This window comes from Anguilla rostrata, chromosome 10 (genome assembly GCF_018555375.3).
Source record: "Anguilla rostrata isolate EN2019 chromosome 10, ASM1855537v3, whole genome shotgun sequence".
Lineage (NCBI taxonomy): Eukaryota > Metazoa > Chordata > Actinopteri > Anguilliformes > Anguillidae > Anguilla > Anguilla rostrata.
This window is the reverse complement of record NC_057942.1, coordinates 31,170,274-31,187,321: the sequence shown is the minus strand read 5'-3', so window position 1 is coordinate 31,187,321 and position 17,048 is coordinate 31,170,274. Positions and strand designations below refer to the sequence as shown.

The window sequence follows — 17,048 nt, the reverse complement described above, 5'->3', positions numbered from 1 at the left end:
GAGTGTGTGCGTGCGATTATTAATTTGGCGCCCCCTTCTTACCACCCTGATTCCGCGCCATCCTTTGTCCGTGCCCACACCTGCTGATCTTCCATCACCCTTTCACAACCAGGCCCGTTTATCACTCTGACATCAATCACAGCCCTGCCCCTTTGAGGAATGCTTAAGCACTTTACCCCTGTACCAATGGGCATAATGTTTATTGCCCTCTCCCTTTGTTTCGGGTGATGTTAACCGGACGCTCGAGGGAGGCACTAGGGGGGCTGTGTAACAGTTTTCGAGCCATAAATTATGTTGGTAAGAAAGCAGAGGGCAATGCTGGCGCTGATGATGAAATAAACAACACTTACCTCAGATGCACACACACACAAAAAAACCCATTACGCATTGGAGAACCAAGCATAACCAAGCATGCACTTCAAAAACAACGATCTGTAACTACTCATCTAAGCCCCCTAAAGACCTCGCTGAGGTTTTTTTCACATCAGATATTTTCCTCATTTAACTGGGTTTTCCTAGTCCACTTTTTGGTATTTGTGCACTTATACACTTTATTGCTGTCATTTTCATTGCAGATGTTCCGACTCGTATTCCAGAGGGTAAGCTAATAAGAGTGATAGGAAGAAACTCCCAATGCATTTTTTATCAAAATGCCCTGTGAACCTCAATGATAGCTAGGATACAATGTAAACAGATGCGCAGTTTTTCAATCGATTCCCACATCATTCCATCTCAATATAAATTACGCGTAAATCATTGTGAACCAAGATTAGCAATGACCTCAGTGAAAGATTAGTCAACACGGCCTTTTAAAGTTTGTCTCGGCTCATGCCCACCATGTGTGGCGGTTCCCCGCGGATTGCTGTTTCATTTCAATGGCAGAGGGAGGAAACGCACAAAGCGCAGTGTCCACAGTGAATGTCCTGAAAGTAACCATGGAAGCATTTGTCCTGCTTGTCAATGGGTTCCCCAGCTATTCGCTCAATCATTGCACTGTATCAATATTTAGGCTTTTCAAATTTATTTGCCGCACTGAGTGAAATTGTTGGCATTATGCAAAAAGAAATTAGTAGTTACTCATCGCCGTTAATTGTCTTTATACAATGCGCGTCAATCTCTCGCCGTGCGCCGTTCAAAGATTCTAATGAAAACAAAAACGACTTACTCCTCATAAATTGTACACTTTACATACGCATAATTTGTCTAATTGACAGAGTCAATAAAATATTACCAGAAAAAAAGGATCACAATTTCATACCGAATTGCACGTGTAACTGAAGTCGCTATTGCCAACGGTGAAACGCGGCTTTTAGTGTTCGGAAAACGTGGGACCGTTATAGTGATTCACATGCATAAGCCACAAACTAACGGGGGAAGAATTAAACTTAGCAGAATTAGTTCACGTTCGTGTTTAAATGAAATGTACGAAGCATAGGCCTACATCTCGCCTGCTACCCAGAAAAAGGTTATTTGGTTCTCCATAAGACACCTGTTTATAATGCCATACTACAATATCAATTGGCTGACTTACCTGACGCCTTGCTTTGGTTACCAACCCAGGATAAATAAAGTGGTTGTCCCGGCTATCGAAGATATCATCGATGGATCTTTTAACCAAAAATATTTTTATAGCCCACACTTTCTGTCAGAAGATTGTCTTGGCTGACAAACACATTCTTTCAAAGCCCAGTTTGGGTACTCGCATTCTCGGTCCCGATGCCTTGTGTGCCCCGCTCAGTTTTCCTCCGTTTATACTGAGGAAAAAACACGTCACGCACGGGACACGCTGCGGGTGAAGTAACTGGCAACTGTATTCCTTTTATTTGGATGAACTCGTTCTGCCCTTCGTGACCCAGCCGTTTATCACTTCAAATGAATGAAATGCTTTCTGGACGGCGGATCTGCGTTGTAGCCTATACGGCTAGGTTGCTTTCGAGAGAAACTACAGTAGCTCCTCAACTCTGGTTCCCTATTGCATGGGCAAGATGCGCTAATCGCATTTGGAGCTTGACAGTCTGGGGGCCGAGCGAACAGCTCCACCCAGCGAACCATTTTTCTCACCCCTTTATTTAGGAAAGGAAAAACGAAATTAGTTCTATAAAAATGACCCGAGGTGCACCCCGATCAAAAAATATTCAATAGATTATATCAATAATGTGTTTTAGTTGGAAATTGGTTAAAACGCATCACAAATTGCATCTCAAATGTTCCTTTTTTAAAAGACAAAATTACATTGCATTTTAAATAACCAATTTCAGATAAACTACTACATTTTAACTAGCCTACTTGTTTATCTTTATGTAGCCTACTGTACGTTTGCGTGTGTTGTTCCGCTGCTTAAATCATTTCATGGCATTGTTTGTCTCAGTGTTTGTTTGTTTTTTCTTTGCCTCTTGGAAAATGAAAAAATAAAAAACGTTTTATTTTATTTCTCAGACTTTTAGATTATCAGCCTAGTGTTAACTGATATTTTGAACCAGACATTGTTACTCAGTTTCAAAGTCGCTAAACTTCCTCAAATTAGGAAAATCCTTAATAATGTACAAAACTGCAATATGAATAATAACAAGTTGTGTGTGTGTGTGTGTGTGTGTGTGTGTGCTTGCGTTTCGTTAGCTTGCCCTAACAGCAGTGTGGGAAGTGGCAGGCATTCAACTATTTATTTACCGTTTCACCGTTATTTCACTTTACAAACTGCACACCCAATCAATCTTCTTCCGAATAAAGACTGCTTGCTTTGAAACAGATCACTTTAGAAATACTTAGTGTAACCACTGGAGAATACATTATGCGAGTGACTTATGTGCAATCGCTATGGGAACATACCAAGTAAGTCCGAATCTGGGAAACATAATGTCACAGGTCAAAATACCCACCAGTCTGGCAAGTATTGCTGGCAAGAAATGAAGGCGCTTTGGGACCCATTACTTTTTTGCAATATTGTATTCAACGACAAACTTCATGTTCTGAACGTAACTTAGGACAGCAGTAAAACTTAAGACACATGCTCTCTGCATACACATAGAAGTCGAGCGAAATTAAGCAATAAAGTTAAAAAATAAACGCTACAAATAAAGAAATAAATAAATAAACACAAAGAAGAACCAGCTCGAAAACCCACATGCAAGAGCACCAAAATTACGCCAATTACGTCATCACGTCAGGATTGTGTTGACGTGGCGTAGCCAAACAAATACGCAGTGAGCTGGTGGTAGCGGAAGAACAATGACATAACTAGGTGTGTGGTACAGGTCGCTGTGCCTGTATTACAGGTAAAAGCACATTTTTTTCTATTGTAAACTAAACGTGCGAATGATAACATTACCTATAATGCTTAGCCAGTTAGCCACGACGTTTGCAGCTTTCCAGTTTTGCATTTCTGTTAGCAGGGGAGACAGCTGGCTAGCTAGCTAGTGTAATTAAATAGCAGCCTGCATGGCGAAGATGATTTTTTTTCTGGATGCTTATAGCTTGCTAGATTGTTTATTGGGTGATTGTCGAAATTGCTTACAGAAGAATACCACTCTGTATTGTCAATATAAAACGAATTATGTTGTTTCGTTGGCTGCCCAAGTAGTTATCCGTATAGTTAGTTGTATTAGCACTGACGGGGAAACTAAAGTGCACAGGTTAGCGCTTATCTGTGTGTAGCTATATTGCTAGCTAGCTAGCTTGATCAAAATGAAACTGGCTAAACATCTAAATTGAAGTAGTCTGCAATCGAACTTTTTATGTACACTTATTCCAAAGTTTTGGGCAATCAAATAGCCACTATTAAAGGCAAGTGTTAACCGTTTTAATGGGATCTATTCGTACCAGATTTTCAAATTATCTCTGTGACTCACTTCGTTAGTCAGATTATTTAGCTTTCTGTTGGTCGGTATGACGGAAATCCCCCTAGTCCATGTGTGCATCAGAACAAAGGGTAAACCAGTAGGATTTCCTAGAGGATTACCGATTTGCAGAATTCAAAGTGTCTCAATGGATTTTAGAAATGAAAGGTGACAGCTAGCTTGCTTGTCAGTCAAAATCAAATAATCAGATTGCATGACGAGTGCTTAATCACACATTATTTGAGTGGTAAACGTCTATTATATTCGGCTTTTAACGTGCACGAAAATACAATTTGTTATCTGTGGTATTCTGTTAAATGCAGCTAGTTCGATTATGTAAATAATAGAAAATAATATTTACATATTACGTAAGGCATGAGGTGGCATGCTTAGAAACACGACCCGCTGCAGATCTTTACGGCATTTTACACAGTGCAGGAAAAATTGGTTACTTTTACATTTTTTTTTCTTTTACATTTTGCAATTTAGCGATGGTTTGGCTGTTTGGTTATCGTTATTTCATGCCTGTGTCACATATCTCACTGGCCTAATGCTCAGTAATGGGCCTGAAAGAGCAATGAGGAGTTGGGCTGTGTTATCATTATCACAATTAAGCTAGTTAATGTTTGCCAGCAGCTAAGCCATCTTGTACACTTCCTCGGAAATGACTCCTTGTTCAGTATGGTCTTGTTTGACTGGGATGCATTCTAGGAAACTAGGACTGAGTTCAGATTACAAACAGGTTTGAGCCTTTCAGAGTATCGCTGATGGTAGGTCAAGTTCAGGGCGAAGAAAATGTGTTCCGCAGCTCATTCAAATATGTGCATTACCTACAACTTTGCTCAAGACTCCCGCTTACCAGCTTCATCTAATAGTAGCCTTGGTTTGTCGATATGAGGTGCTGTTCTTCACTTACGAAGTAAAACCAATGTCATCTCTCTCTCTGTAGGATATACGAAAACAAGTTTGTGATTTACTTTTAAATGACCATTCAAATTAACTTTATCGTACAGTTCCAGGAAGTGTGCAAACAGGCAAGAAAGCTGAATTATCTTTCATTCTCAAAGGGAAAAATGACTGGTAGAAACCAGAATTATGGTTTCCAGTCTGCCACAACGGTGCAGCCAGCCAACGGAGGACACGCATACATTTTTGGGAACAGCGTGGCCGCGGAAAATGAGTTTTCCGAGGAGGACAGCGACTCCTATGAGCTGCGACCGAGAGGGAGAGAAAGGCTTCGCAGGCCTGCATCAAGAGACAGGATAGATGACATCATCTATCTGGTCCGAGAAATCAAGGAAGGAGACACATTAAACGCCATTGCTCTCCAGTATTTTTGCTCGGTAATTTACCCTTACCCTTTATTGTGATTTCAGTTAAAAGTAGTCATTACTAAATGAGTTATTGTCACGTCATAAACCTTTTTCATGTTTTTAGACAAATTTGACAAAACGGAATATCTGACAACTTTTTTTCAGGAGCTTCTTGACCATATCTAGTTTTATTCAGTGTACAGTGGTTCTGTTACTGGCATTTGTGTCTTGTGTCTTCTCATTGTCCTGACTGTTGTGTCTTATGGTAACATTTTGCCATGAGCTCTGAAAAATAAAGTAATAGCCTAGTTCTCGGTTTATGGATAGGGAGATGGGCTTACCAGTAAGTTTTTTTATTTTATTTTTATGGGTCTCTCCCTTCTGCAGGTTGCAGACATAAAAAGGGCCAACAACCTGCTGACAGAGCAGGACTTCTTTGCCTTGAGGTCCCTCAAGATCCCCGTGAAGCGCTTCAGCGCTCTGACGGAGTCCGTCAGGCCTGCGGGTCTCCATCCTGGAACCGCCCGAGCGCAGCCGCCGGCGGGGGGAGGAGCCGCGGCCCCGGAGCCGCCCCCGTCCTCGACCTCGTCCACCGACAGCGCTGGCAGCTTCCTGCAGGAGAAGGACCGCGACATCGAGCTCCTGGTCAAGTCGGCCGCCCCCTCGGCGGGGGGCCTGAGCGAGGTGGTCTCCTCCCTCGGCCTTCAGCAGTGCCCGGCCGACCCCGAGCGGAGGCAGGCCCCCCGGAAGGACCCCTACTACGGGGCCGACTGGGGCATGAGGTGGTGGACGGCGGTGGCCATCATGCTGGTGGTGGGCATCGTCACCCCGGTCTTCTACCTCCTGTACTACGAGGTGCTGATGAAAGCCGACGTCAGCCACCACGCCGCCACCGACCCGACGAGGCCCGCCGCCGGTCCGCCCGCCAAGCTGCAGGGAGGGGCGGGGCCGAACGCGCCCCTTCCTGCCGATTCGCGGCTGGGTAGCGATCCTCGCCCACACTTTCTGATGCAACGCCGCGCGCCCAAGGAGAGAGACTCTGTTCCTGAGGACGAGGGAACATAGCACTACTGAGTTCAAAACCTAAACCCACTGGACAGTGTGCAATCTAATAAAGTTTTATGAGAACATATCTACTGATACGCAATCAGTTCTGGAGTACGAGAAAATAAACGAATAAAAGAGGACACGAGGACATTCTCTTCGCCTGCATTTCATTTTTTTCTGCAAAAAGATGAAGCATTTTTTAAATACTGGGATTTAAATGTCATGGGATTTCCATAATATGAACCATGTCTTGGGTTATGCAGCCTTGCTTCTTTAATCCTTGTTTGCATGTAGTTTGTACACATTCAGATTTCTACCCATGTGATTAATAACAGGAAATATTCCCTTGAATCAGTCTTGGTCTCCTGGTTTTAATGCAAGTGCCGACCAATTTTTTCATTTAAAATCAAGTGTTGTGAAGGGGAATTTAGGCGAACGACTAATGCAAGTTAATTGCATTTTAGTGTAATGCTGCTGAACGATCTAGTTCTTGCTCCCTCTCATTATCCCTATCTGGATTTAATACAGTATTTTTCTGATTGAAAAAAGATGACTTTTTCCATTCAGAAACCTAAACTAATTTTATATGTCAACCAGACTACTGCAAATGATATGGTGAATGATATCAATATTGTAATTTATTTAATAGAAAGATATATATTTAAACTGTCAGTATTGAAATGAATGTGCCCTTTCTCTTTTTTCGTGAACACACAGCTTTTAAAAAGGTTTGCCTTCCATTGAAAAAGTGCATTTTTGAATAACTGCAGGCGTGCACTTTCCTCTTGGCTTGTTTATGAAATGGAAATGTAAAATGCATTTATATTTCCAATTGCTGTATTTAAGTTGTAATATTTTTTTCCAACAGTACTGTACATCAGTTACAAGATGTTTCTTTTTGTGGAAATGAGGATTTGAGAGTTCGTGCCTTCGCCCTGTGTTCTACTATAGCAGGAGCTGATGAAGTACTAAATAAATATATTTTGAGTAATGTATATATATTTTTTTGGTACTGCGGCATCACATGTTGGAATGCTTCAATATTTTTATTTTAAGCAGTCCCCTTAAATACATAAATCCAGAATTCTCAGGAGGAAAACGTGGTTTCCATTTGAGCTGGTTCATCCATTACATTACAGGCATTTCTACGCTCTTATCCAGAGCGACATTTTACATAGTGCATACACTGTATCCATTTATAAAGCTGGATGTGTACTGCAGGTTAAGTACCTTGCTCAAGGGTACAATGGCAGTGTTCTACCCCGAAATCGAACCTGTGACCTTCAGGTTACAAGACCAACTCCTTACCTATTATACTACACTGTCACCCATCCAAATTCTCTTGATGAAAGGAAAAGAAAAAGCTATACCTCTCGTACCAGAGTTTTACAGGGTTTTAATTCTTTGATGAACCATGTGCTCAGACATGCTCAACATGAGTCCATGTGAAATAATACAATAACTTATTTTGATGAGAAGCAAGCTCCTGCATAATTTATCATTACAGAAAAATAACTTGGCACATATACAAAATTACATATCTACATTCACTCAGTATTTGGCTTTAGTCTCTCCACTGGTCGCATGTGTACTCTGAGAAATGGGCAGGTAGCTTCAGGCTAGTATGTGGCTTCATCCATGTTGTCGTCACTGCCAGCACCGAAATCATCTCCATTATCAAAGTAGCTGGAAATGTAGTCATTCTCCTAAAATATAAACATTGTTAGGAGAGATTCACATGAGGTTTAATCACAAACACTCTACCTAAATTCAAAATTATTTCAACATGCTTATTTGTAAATATGACAAAAAAATTGCCAGTAACAATTTTAGCCATAACTTGTGAAATATTTAAATGTTTATTTATGTTTTTAATTTTTATTAATTACCTCTTCAAGCTCCTCTTCATCATACTCCTCACCCTCCAATTCTTCCTCGTCTTCCTCACCCTTTTCTTTTTTGGCTTCTTCCTCTTCATCAGGTTCCCCATCTTTCTTTTCTAGCTCCTGAAGGAAACGCAAAAAAAAAAACCTGATTTCTGCACAGAGGGATGTAATTGTACGCTGGACAGATTTCATATTCAAAAAATGACTGATGAGCGTATTCATGGGGTTATTGTAATGATTGGCATTCAGCCACCCTTTCATACTCACTTTGCCTTGATGAATATGATGAATGCTGAAAAAAGGCCAAATGTGCACTGGCAAAATTGCCCCTGATTTTTTTCAAGGAAATAGTCCCCATTAACCTTCCACAGAGCTTTGCCTCCACCCCAACCCCTCCCCCCCACCCCCCCAACAAAAAAAAAGCTTACATCTAGCTTAGTCAGCAGCTCCTCTTTTTCTTTGCTTGTTTCTTTCTTGGGTTTCTTCTTCACTTCTGTTAATATCAAAAAATGCATTTTTATTGCCAAACCCTCACAGCCTGTACTTGGGGGCAAAAAACACATTAAAGTGTAATAATATCCCTTTCTTTTTTAAAAAAATGTCAGGCTTTGCCATCGCCTCCTCTCGCCAACATCAATCATGCTCGATAAACAAAAGAAACTACAGGAATAGAGGGAGCCAGCAAAAGCCTGTTATAGTATCGTTGGACAGAAAATGTAAATGCTTTAATATCCTCCATGCTTTTACCAGGTTTCTTTTTTACTTTCTTCTTCTGTGGCATCAACTCCTTTGGCAGTCGCGTCCAATCTATAAACGTCAATCAGAAAGATGTGTGCATGCCAATGCAACAAACCAGCAACGTTAAGCACCGTCTTGCGGGAGTTCTTTTTAAAATAACATTTAACATAACATTTTATATGAAACATGAACCTTCAAACCTCTGTCTATCCCACTCCTAGAGTTTCCAACAGTCCCATATTTGTTAGGCTATTCTAGGATTTCCTGTAATTCAGTTAAATATGTTTTTTTCCCCCATCAGTTGCTATTGCCCAGTGTTCTAGATTTTACCTGCCGGGTGGTTGATAAATAAGGTTCTTGAAAAATCTTCCTGCTTATGGATAACATACTGTACCAAATTCCAGCTGCTTTAGAGTTACTGTGCCACACAAACGCAGTTCATTTGATAAATATCCACCCAACCACCCCACTTGTATCGGTGAGTGCACTGCATCACATTTGTTTTGAATGAGACGATATTGGAAACCCTACCCCATCCCGTGTGCCCGTTCTCAGACATTTCATACCTGGTGTCCAATCGCTTGCCAGCTCTGTCTGCTTACTCCGTGTGTATTTCTCCTTGTACCGCTCCACATCTGATGCGTAGCATGACAGTGAGATGGTTCTTTACAGTGTAATCACATTTAAAATGTCCAATTATTACATTCAAACATGCTAACCTTTGTAACGGACAGGGTTTGGTCCACAAATCTGCCATATATCATTGCTAACGTTTTCAAATTGATTTAAAGCGCTCTAATTTACAGTGGTTATACAAGTCAAAGGGATGTGTCTGCCTAGTTAAACAGTCATGTCAAAAAGATTTGTTTTTACTAAATCAGCAGTAAAATATATGATTCATCTTCCACTGGAAATCATGTTCAAATCTCTTTAATCTATGAATGATGCAATGGCCTGCAAGGGCCTCTCTGATGTAGCCGCAACATTCCTTTATTGAATTCGGACCAATTTAATCAAAGGATTATGGAATCATTCACAGTGAGGGGGAGCACAGAGAGATGTTCACTTCATGTTCATATTTAATCTGAGTCAAAGTGCAGAAGTCACACTGCACAATTGTTTTCTGTTTTAAATTTTCATGTTACGTTTTAATTGACCGTCTGCAACAGTGGTTTCAAAACTTGTTCCTGGAAATCTACCGTTCTGTAGATTTCATTTCAACCCTAATTTGGCACACCCGATTCTACTAATTGGCAGCTCAAAGAGATCTCAAGCTGTTGGTGTGCTGTGTTAGGGTTGGAGTGAAAACATACAGGACAGTAGATTTGCAGGAACTGTGTTGGGAACCATTTCAAGTGTTGAACCCCACCCATAGCATTATTGTGTATGGAAGGGTCCTACTGTGTTTGGGTTCTGTGCTCACCAGCCTTCTTCTGAAGAAGTGGAATGTTGTAGGGCAGACGTTTCATGGTTCCTCTCATTTCCTGTTTCAGAGCCAGCATGTAGTCTTCGTCCTCCCCCGTCTTTAATGGTACAGGCTTGTACTCCATATCCTGCAGCACAGACAAGGAGGATGTGCAGTGCAACGGACATGGTAAATACTAAGACCGTGTCTGCGTGGCTGTGTTTGTGCGTGGGCTTGTGTACACACAGGTGTTGGTGTGTTTGTGTGTGTGTGTGTGTGTGTGTGGAGGGTGGGGGTGGTTGGGTGGGGCAGGATGTCTCCACATTTAACACACCCAGTTAAAATGACACATACACATGGACAGTTTATGCTTTCTGAACTGACACCGATTACTGATTACGCGAAAAAATGTTGTCGGCCTCCCTCTCCCTCTCATCAAACCTCTGCACCCTGGCCTCTCTCTCGAGACACCCATTTTCTCCCAGCCAGCGTCTCGGGCATGAACACAGATTCCCTGGCAAGCCGCGCTCACCGGGAACAGCGCTCTGGGTCCGTGCGCCGTCTCTGGCATGGACCCCCTGGTGATGCCCAGGGCATCGATGTTGAAGGTGAAGGCGGCGACGCCCCGTCCTTTGCCTCTCCCGGCCATGGCTGCAGAAAGACGAAAAGCACAGCCGCGCCCCAATTAGCCACAAGAAACTCACAAATGTGCCAAGCTTCACCAGGACATTGAAGCAAGCATGCGGATCATCAAAAAGGTTGCCAAAAGTGTTGTCATAATCTATTTACACTGTTAAAGCTAACGACGGCTTACCACATAAAATCAGAGAAATCAGCTGTTACTATTGGGCATATATCCACTTTAAATTACATGGTACTGGTTTATGCATTTAATCATAAGGCTGACCTAAACGGTCCCCCGACCTTTCACTGTTAGGGTTAGGCTACTGAGAAAAAACCACAGGAGGTAGTCAGCAAAAATGTCCTACAGATTACATCAGCTCACAGGCTACCAATAGCCGGCCGTTATGAATTTCTGTGGCGGGGACAGTTATTTAAAAGACACGTTCATTAGCTCATCTTGAAAAACACAGAATTAACAGACACCATGTAATAAAGCTGTATTCTTTGAAGCGTACGAATCAAACTACTTTGCAGGACAGTACGTAGCTACAGTCCATATGGTTAATTAAACATAACTGCATCTATTTTTGATAGACGAAGACGTAGCTGAATTATCGTTTAAACATTTATCTTCGAATATAATCACATAAGTTAACAAACAAAAAAGCATATTTCGGTCGTGATACCTTTCGCTCAATCCGTTCTACCGGCAATGTGAGAAACGCGTGGAGAAGCAGGCTTTTAAATGACCCCATGGCTGAATTGTCAAAATGGGCGGTGTCCATGTGTTTAACCAATAGGATTTCGCTTCACTTAACGTCACTTTCTTCTCGTGTAAACACAACCACTTCCTGTATGGGAGTGTCTTCCGTACCATTTCTGCAAAATTGTAGATGCATACAGCCGCATTGCTTCTTTCGGGTGAAGTCCGTGCATTTTGACCTCCTCTTTTGATATCCTCGATTGTTTAAGTGACATTTCTTTTTTCATTGCATGTGCATGAAGTGGGATGTCTGCAACGGAATGGTATGCGCACAAATCTCTTGGAGAAGGTTTATTCTGGATCCAGGAGAGGTTTTACGAGTCGGGTAACCGAGCAAACATTTGGCTACTTCGTGGATCCCACCAGGACGTTATTATAGACACTGGTCTGGGATTGAGAAGTCTACCAGATTATATAAATGCCAAAGGGTTGCTTGGAGAAGACCCAGAGCGAAGGAATCCTTTGTTAGCCATCGGGACGCACGTCCACTTCGATCATTCGGGTGGGCTGCATCAGTTTCAACAGGTGGGCGTTCACAGGGCAGAGGTCGATGCACTAGCCAACGGAGACAACTTCGAAACGGTGACCTGGCTGTCCGATAGCGAAATCGTCCGTGATCCGTCTCCTGGATGGAGAGCCAGGCAATATAAAGTCAAGGCAGTACAACCAACTCACATACTACAGGAAGGTAGTATTATTTTTTATCATTGTTATTGTTGTTAAAAACAGCACCGTACTGTTGCTGGAAAAATGGTGGACATATTGAAATCAATATTTAGCCAACGCGACATGTGTAATACGACCTGACTGGGTAAGTCTGAGAACCTAAATTCAATCTTGATTAAGGCATAAAAGTTACAATACTAATTTCCGAATACTGGTGTTAGTTAGTTGGTGTCATGCGAAGGGTACTGGGCGTAAAACTGTTTAATGCTATACTAAAATTCTACAGAAAAATAGTGTCATTGGCGAGGATGGATATCTACTCAAGTCTTGCTGCAACGATAAAAGGCTGCTGCTAAGTATAGGATGAGAAGAACAATATACCGATCGATGCTAAATCTGATTAGTGCAATCTTGACTGATACAACCGTGCCTGGTTACCGGAAATCAAGACCCACTTTGGAATGCATAACACGCCTTTCGCATATGTCAGATTGGAGTACCGTCACGTGGGAATTCACATTGCAGAGAGAAACTGGCAGCGCACGAAGAAGCATTTGTCCCGGGCCTCCCACTTGATCTGTCTCAGACTGAGCTCATCGGGGTTTTAGATTTGAAAATTGGTTTATTTGGTGGGAGAGCAATATGTCTCTTCCTGTCCAATTTACTAAAAACACAATTCACAAGTCTCGATTTTAGTCTCCAGGAAAACAACATTGCTGACAAAGCTGCATGAAGGTGTTAAAGATCTCATTCCCCTCGATTTATCTGATGCTATTGACGTAAAGTTAATGAATAACTGATTGCAGACAGGAGTAGCCCCTCCCTTTTTGTGCAGAGTGGAGGCTATTTGGATTCAGAGCAGGACTTCGACATATTTTATTTCAGCCAGGAAGTTGCTGGGGTGCAGACTGAATTACAGAATCTCCCACAATATGCCAAATTTATGAGTGTGTGTGCAACATTTATCATTCTAGTATTACTTGCACACCCTTGCATGTCCTTCAGTCAGCTTAATCGTTCAGCAGCAGTGGATTGGCCCATTGAAGTCATAATGTCCAATAATTAAGCAATGATAGTCTTACTAGTTAGAGCATATGCATTTGGAGAGAAATATCTTCTCTGACTGTGTTTCTGGGAAGAGCCAAGAACCGATAATTACACATTTGTCAGGTCTTACAGAGGTGGGTCCAATTTACCATCAAGTCAGCTCTAGTGGGGACATGACTGGCTTTGTTTTATGAAGTGGTTTCTTAATTCTTATAAAAGATCAAGTGCAGGCAAATCAGAAATGAATCCACTGCGAAGACTAACCTGGTGTAATCTGTAGTACTGTTTTTTTTCTTCTAAAAACAAAGATAAGTTACTTTGGTACTCTTGGGAGTATGCTGAGGACACTGGACGTTTATGTGTCTTACTCAATGGACTCTTTACATTGACAGATGGACAAAATGGTGGACACATGCTGTAGATTCCCTGCATTAGTGATGTATTGCTCTGCTGCAGGGGCTCTTACTCGCTTGCCTCACACACAAAGTCCTATTGATAAAAATTTAAATCATCTGAATCATCCTTTTTCCTGTTAACACGCGTTTAAAAAAAAGTGTCAGTAGAGCTTTTGCTGCGTCAGTGCTGCAGTGCAGCGCGGAACCTCCCGTTGCCTCTCTGCCTTTCCAGGTGATGTCATCAACCTCGGAGACCGGCAGCTAACGGTGCTGCACATGCCCGGCCACTCCCGGGGCAGCATCTGCCTCCACGACAAGGACCGCAAGATGCTGTTCAGCGGGGACGTGGCCTACGACGGCGCCATGATCGACTGGCTCCCCTACAGCCGGGTCAGCGACTACGTGCGCAGCTGCCAGCGGCTGCTGGAGCTCGTGGACGGCGAGCAGGTGGAGCAGGTCCTCCCCGGCCACTTCCACACCTTCGGCGCCAAGCGGCTGCACCACATCGCCTCCAGCTACATCTCCGGCGCCGGGGCCTGCCACCGCTTCGCCACCTGCGCCATCAAGTCCGTCGCCAGCCTCGCCCTGAGGGCCTCAAACTCCACCAGCGCCTGTTAGCCCCCCAGGAACGCCCGCTTGGGGCTGAGGTTCCTGTGTTGAGTAGCAGTGTTGAGTCTCTACAGGGCAGCCACCCCGAATGCCTGACAGAACCTACTGAAGGTGTAGTTCTGTGAAGCCCTTCTTGAGGTGTGGCTGTGATTCCCTGAATCACACCTGGTTTTTTTATTCTAAGTCACTGAGTGTGTAGCGTAGAGCCGTTATATTTATCAATTTGCGACATGCATTTTAAGGCAAATGCGCTAATAGTTACTTTGCATCATAAGAGAGCAGAAGCACTCTCACAAAGATCAATTCAGGAAAAAAGTTAGGCAGAAAACCAAAGGAAACTTTTTCATTTGTTAAAAATGAATGTCCAGGAAGTGGCCTCCACTGACTTTTTAACTGCAGCATACTTTGGCCTTACTCATTTTACTAAATGCTATACAGTATACGGCGATTTGTGATCAGACTGAAGTGAGGCCTTTATCTTTCTCACATTTTCCAGGATGTTCCATTATGCTGCTTGTTTCCCATTTTACTGCTATAAGCATAATACGAGGTTTTGTGTGGCATGTCCTTCACTCTGTAGCTCTTAGCCTAACGTCAGGGATCTGCTAAGCACGCTTAAGGGCCCCTTGCCCCTCCTGATATGCACTTTTAAACACAGATCAGTTTTGCATTCAGTGTTGTCAGAATGAGGTCTTTACAGTGCAAGGCCTCCTCAGGAACTCCTCATATAAATAAATGAACAGCTTCACTATGCGGCAAATGCTATGCAGGCAACCTTGGTCTCAGAACGATGCTAAGTGAGTGTCCGGAGAGCACTACAAGCACTCTAAACCACGGAAGCTTTTCTGCAGTAATGAGGTGGCACATTTTCAGCATTCACCCAATCATCAAAAGAATTTGAAGTTATAAATCGGAAGTTGCCTGAATATTCGAAAAATCACACCGTCATTAAGATCGAGAATGAAGAAAAAGTCAAGCAAATGGAGCCATTGTACGCTGTCTAGAGTCTTAAAAGTACCATTGAATTCGTACATATCTGATCTCTTCAATCTAGCTACGCTAGACAAGGTTTTTTTTTTATGAACCTTTTATCCCTTTTTTATTTTCTCCCCCTGCACACTACCCCCCCCCCCCCCCCAGAGGAACCATGCATTATTTAGTTATAATAACTGAAAATGCAGGCATAGTACAGGACTGAATACCTAAACTGTAGAGTCCTGCTTTAAAGTGAGCCAATATGTCTTTGTTTGGATAGCATTCAAGTTTGTTTTTCAGCACCAGTGGGTCACAGATAAGTGTGTAGGGGAAGCATGAGACCTTCTCTTGTATATAGGCTGGTGTGGTATTTTAAGAATTACACCTGTCCACAGACCTCACTCAAACCTGGGCACTATCTGGTATCCAAATTGGCAGTCACATTAATGACATCCCCCTTGAAAATAAAGGGACGTAACATTGAACAATAATTGACCAGATGTTAAGTTGCATTGGAAATTGTTTTTGCCCTTTTCTGTCTCATCCTGAAATGCAGTAGCATGGGGACACTGTGAAAATGTCTGTGTCTGTTTGTGCAAATCAGCATGAAAGCAAGGTTTTCCACTTCATTCTCCAAACCATAACCGTGCCCTGCATTCTTCCTGCTTGTCATTAATCTGCAAAAATATGCATTTTTGACTGACAGTGTTTTTTGTTCAAATCCACAATGTTGTTGGAGTTTATATGCACTACTGATTCTGGTAACCTTATCATAATGTTTAAACGCAATATTAGCTTATCTTCCTAAAATCGGTTGACAGGTATATTCTGAACTACTGTACAGTGTACTTTTTTTGCTTGTCAGACTGATAAATGTAACTAATTTCATACTAAGAGCAGAAAAGCAAGCCCATGCTGTCTTATTGATGATGATGATGATGATGATGATGATGATAATAATAAGTAAGCACAGACAAAATAAAGTATCAGTATTATAGCAGCAATGTGGACATGGTAGTAACTGTGCTAATGGACAGGGCTGCAGTGGATATCCTTGTATAAGGATGAGCATGCTGATGTCAAATACATCTCAGCTCAGGCTTCAATGGGCCAGCTACAGTGTAGCAACAGAAGGTCAGATGTAGGAATGTAGAATGTAGGGGTTTCCTGCACTGAAATTGCCATGGTGACAGCTGAGCTGTCAATCTTCAGGTAGCGCTCATTTTCAGCTTTGGATTCAGCAGGTACACTATAGCCTACATTGCTACAGTATATGTTATAAAACAAAGGCAGGGATTCAATCTATGTTTGCCTTTAACTTTGTATTACAGGTAAATGCAATCGTTACTTTTTCTGAACTCAATTCAGCAGTCATTGAAACAAACTTGTTTGAATTTAAGAAAAACTGTAATGCTTGTATTTACTTTGTACATTGTACCAATGTATACAAATAACTCATAATATACAGTATTTATGTATATATGCAGTGTTGATGAATGAGAAAAAATTGCTGTCCAGAAATGCTTTCTGGTGTTGGAATTTTAGTTGCACTTTATTGCAATTGCGATTGTTTTGAAGCTACAAATGTCAAAAAATAAGCCATGATGGTGAACTCTTAAAATGTAATAACAGAATACAGTTTCTTTACCTGAAGTAAAATAATAATAAAAATGTATTGCCGTGTCTGTCTTGTGTAAAGAACTGATTAGCAGAATGAGGTATAATTTCTGTTGACGGTGGACCAGGC

The 17,048-nt window shown here is 42.1% G+C and overlaps 4 protein-coding genes across 6 annotated transcripts in view; 2 read left to right on the top strand and 2 right to left on the bottom strand.

The window, feature by feature from the left end:
• adgrv1 (adhesion G protein-coupled receptor V1) overlaps positions 1-1,963 on the bottom strand; it is a 159,069-nt gene extending 157,106 nt beyond the window's left edge. The window contains exon 1 of the mRNA XM_064296515.1: positions 1,532-1,963. The gene's annotated coding sequence lies outside the window, so the exon portion shown is untranslated. The remainder of the gene's footprint in view (positions 1-1,531) is intronic.
• Positions 1,964-3,158: 1,195 nt separating this feature from the next.
• On the top strand, positions 3,159-7,184 carry lysmd3 (LysM, putative peptidoglycan-binding, domain containing 3). Of its 3 annotated transcripts, none has more exons than XM_064296510.1 (3): positions 3,159-3,272; positions 4,901-5,176; positions 5,534-7,184. In XM_064296510.1, exons 2-3 carry the CDS (start codon positions 4,907-4,909, stop codon positions 6,209-6,211), a joined length of 948 nt encoding a protein of 315 aa, XP_064152580.1. In that variant the 5' UTR covers positions 3,159-3,272; positions 4,901-4,906; the 3' UTR covers positions 6,212-7,184. The 3 variants fall into 3 exon arrangements, with proteins under 3 accessions (XP_064152580.1, XP_064152581.1, XP_064152579.1); XM_064296511.1 differs by having other exon boundaries at positions 3,204-3,238; XM_064296509.1 differs by lacking the exon at positions 3,159-3,272 and having other exon boundaries at positions 3,279-5,176.
• Positions 7,185-7,572: 388 nt separating this feature from the next.
• On the bottom strand, positions 7,573-11,610 carry polr3g (polymerase (RNA) III (DNA directed) polypeptide G). The gene is made up of 8 exons (XM_064296514.1): positions 11,533-11,610; positions 10,755-10,873; positions 10,241-10,370; positions 9,384-9,452; positions 8,827-8,886; positions 8,508-8,572; positions 8,083-8,199; positions 7,573-7,899 (listed from the first exon to the last, which is right to left on the bottom strand). The coding sequence occupies exons 2-8, from the start codon at positions 10,869-10,871 to the stop codon at positions 7,813-7,815; spliced, it is 645 nt and encodes a 214-aa protein (XP_064152584.1). The 5' UTR covers positions 10,872-10,873; positions 11,533-11,610; the 3' UTR covers positions 7,573-7,812.
• Positions 11,611-11,666: 56 nt separating this feature from the next.
• Positions 11,667-16,976, top strand: mblac2 (metallo-beta-lactamase domain containing 2). Its single transcript, XM_064296513.1, has 2 exons — positions 11,667-12,297; positions 13,950-16,976. Exons 1-2 carry the CDS (start codon positions 11,856-11,858, stop codon positions 14,333-14,335), a joined length of 828 nt encoding a protein of 275 aa, XP_064152583.1. The 5' UTR covers positions 11,667-11,855; the 3' UTR covers positions 14,336-16,976.
• Positions 16,977-17,048: the final 72 nt, after the last annotated feature.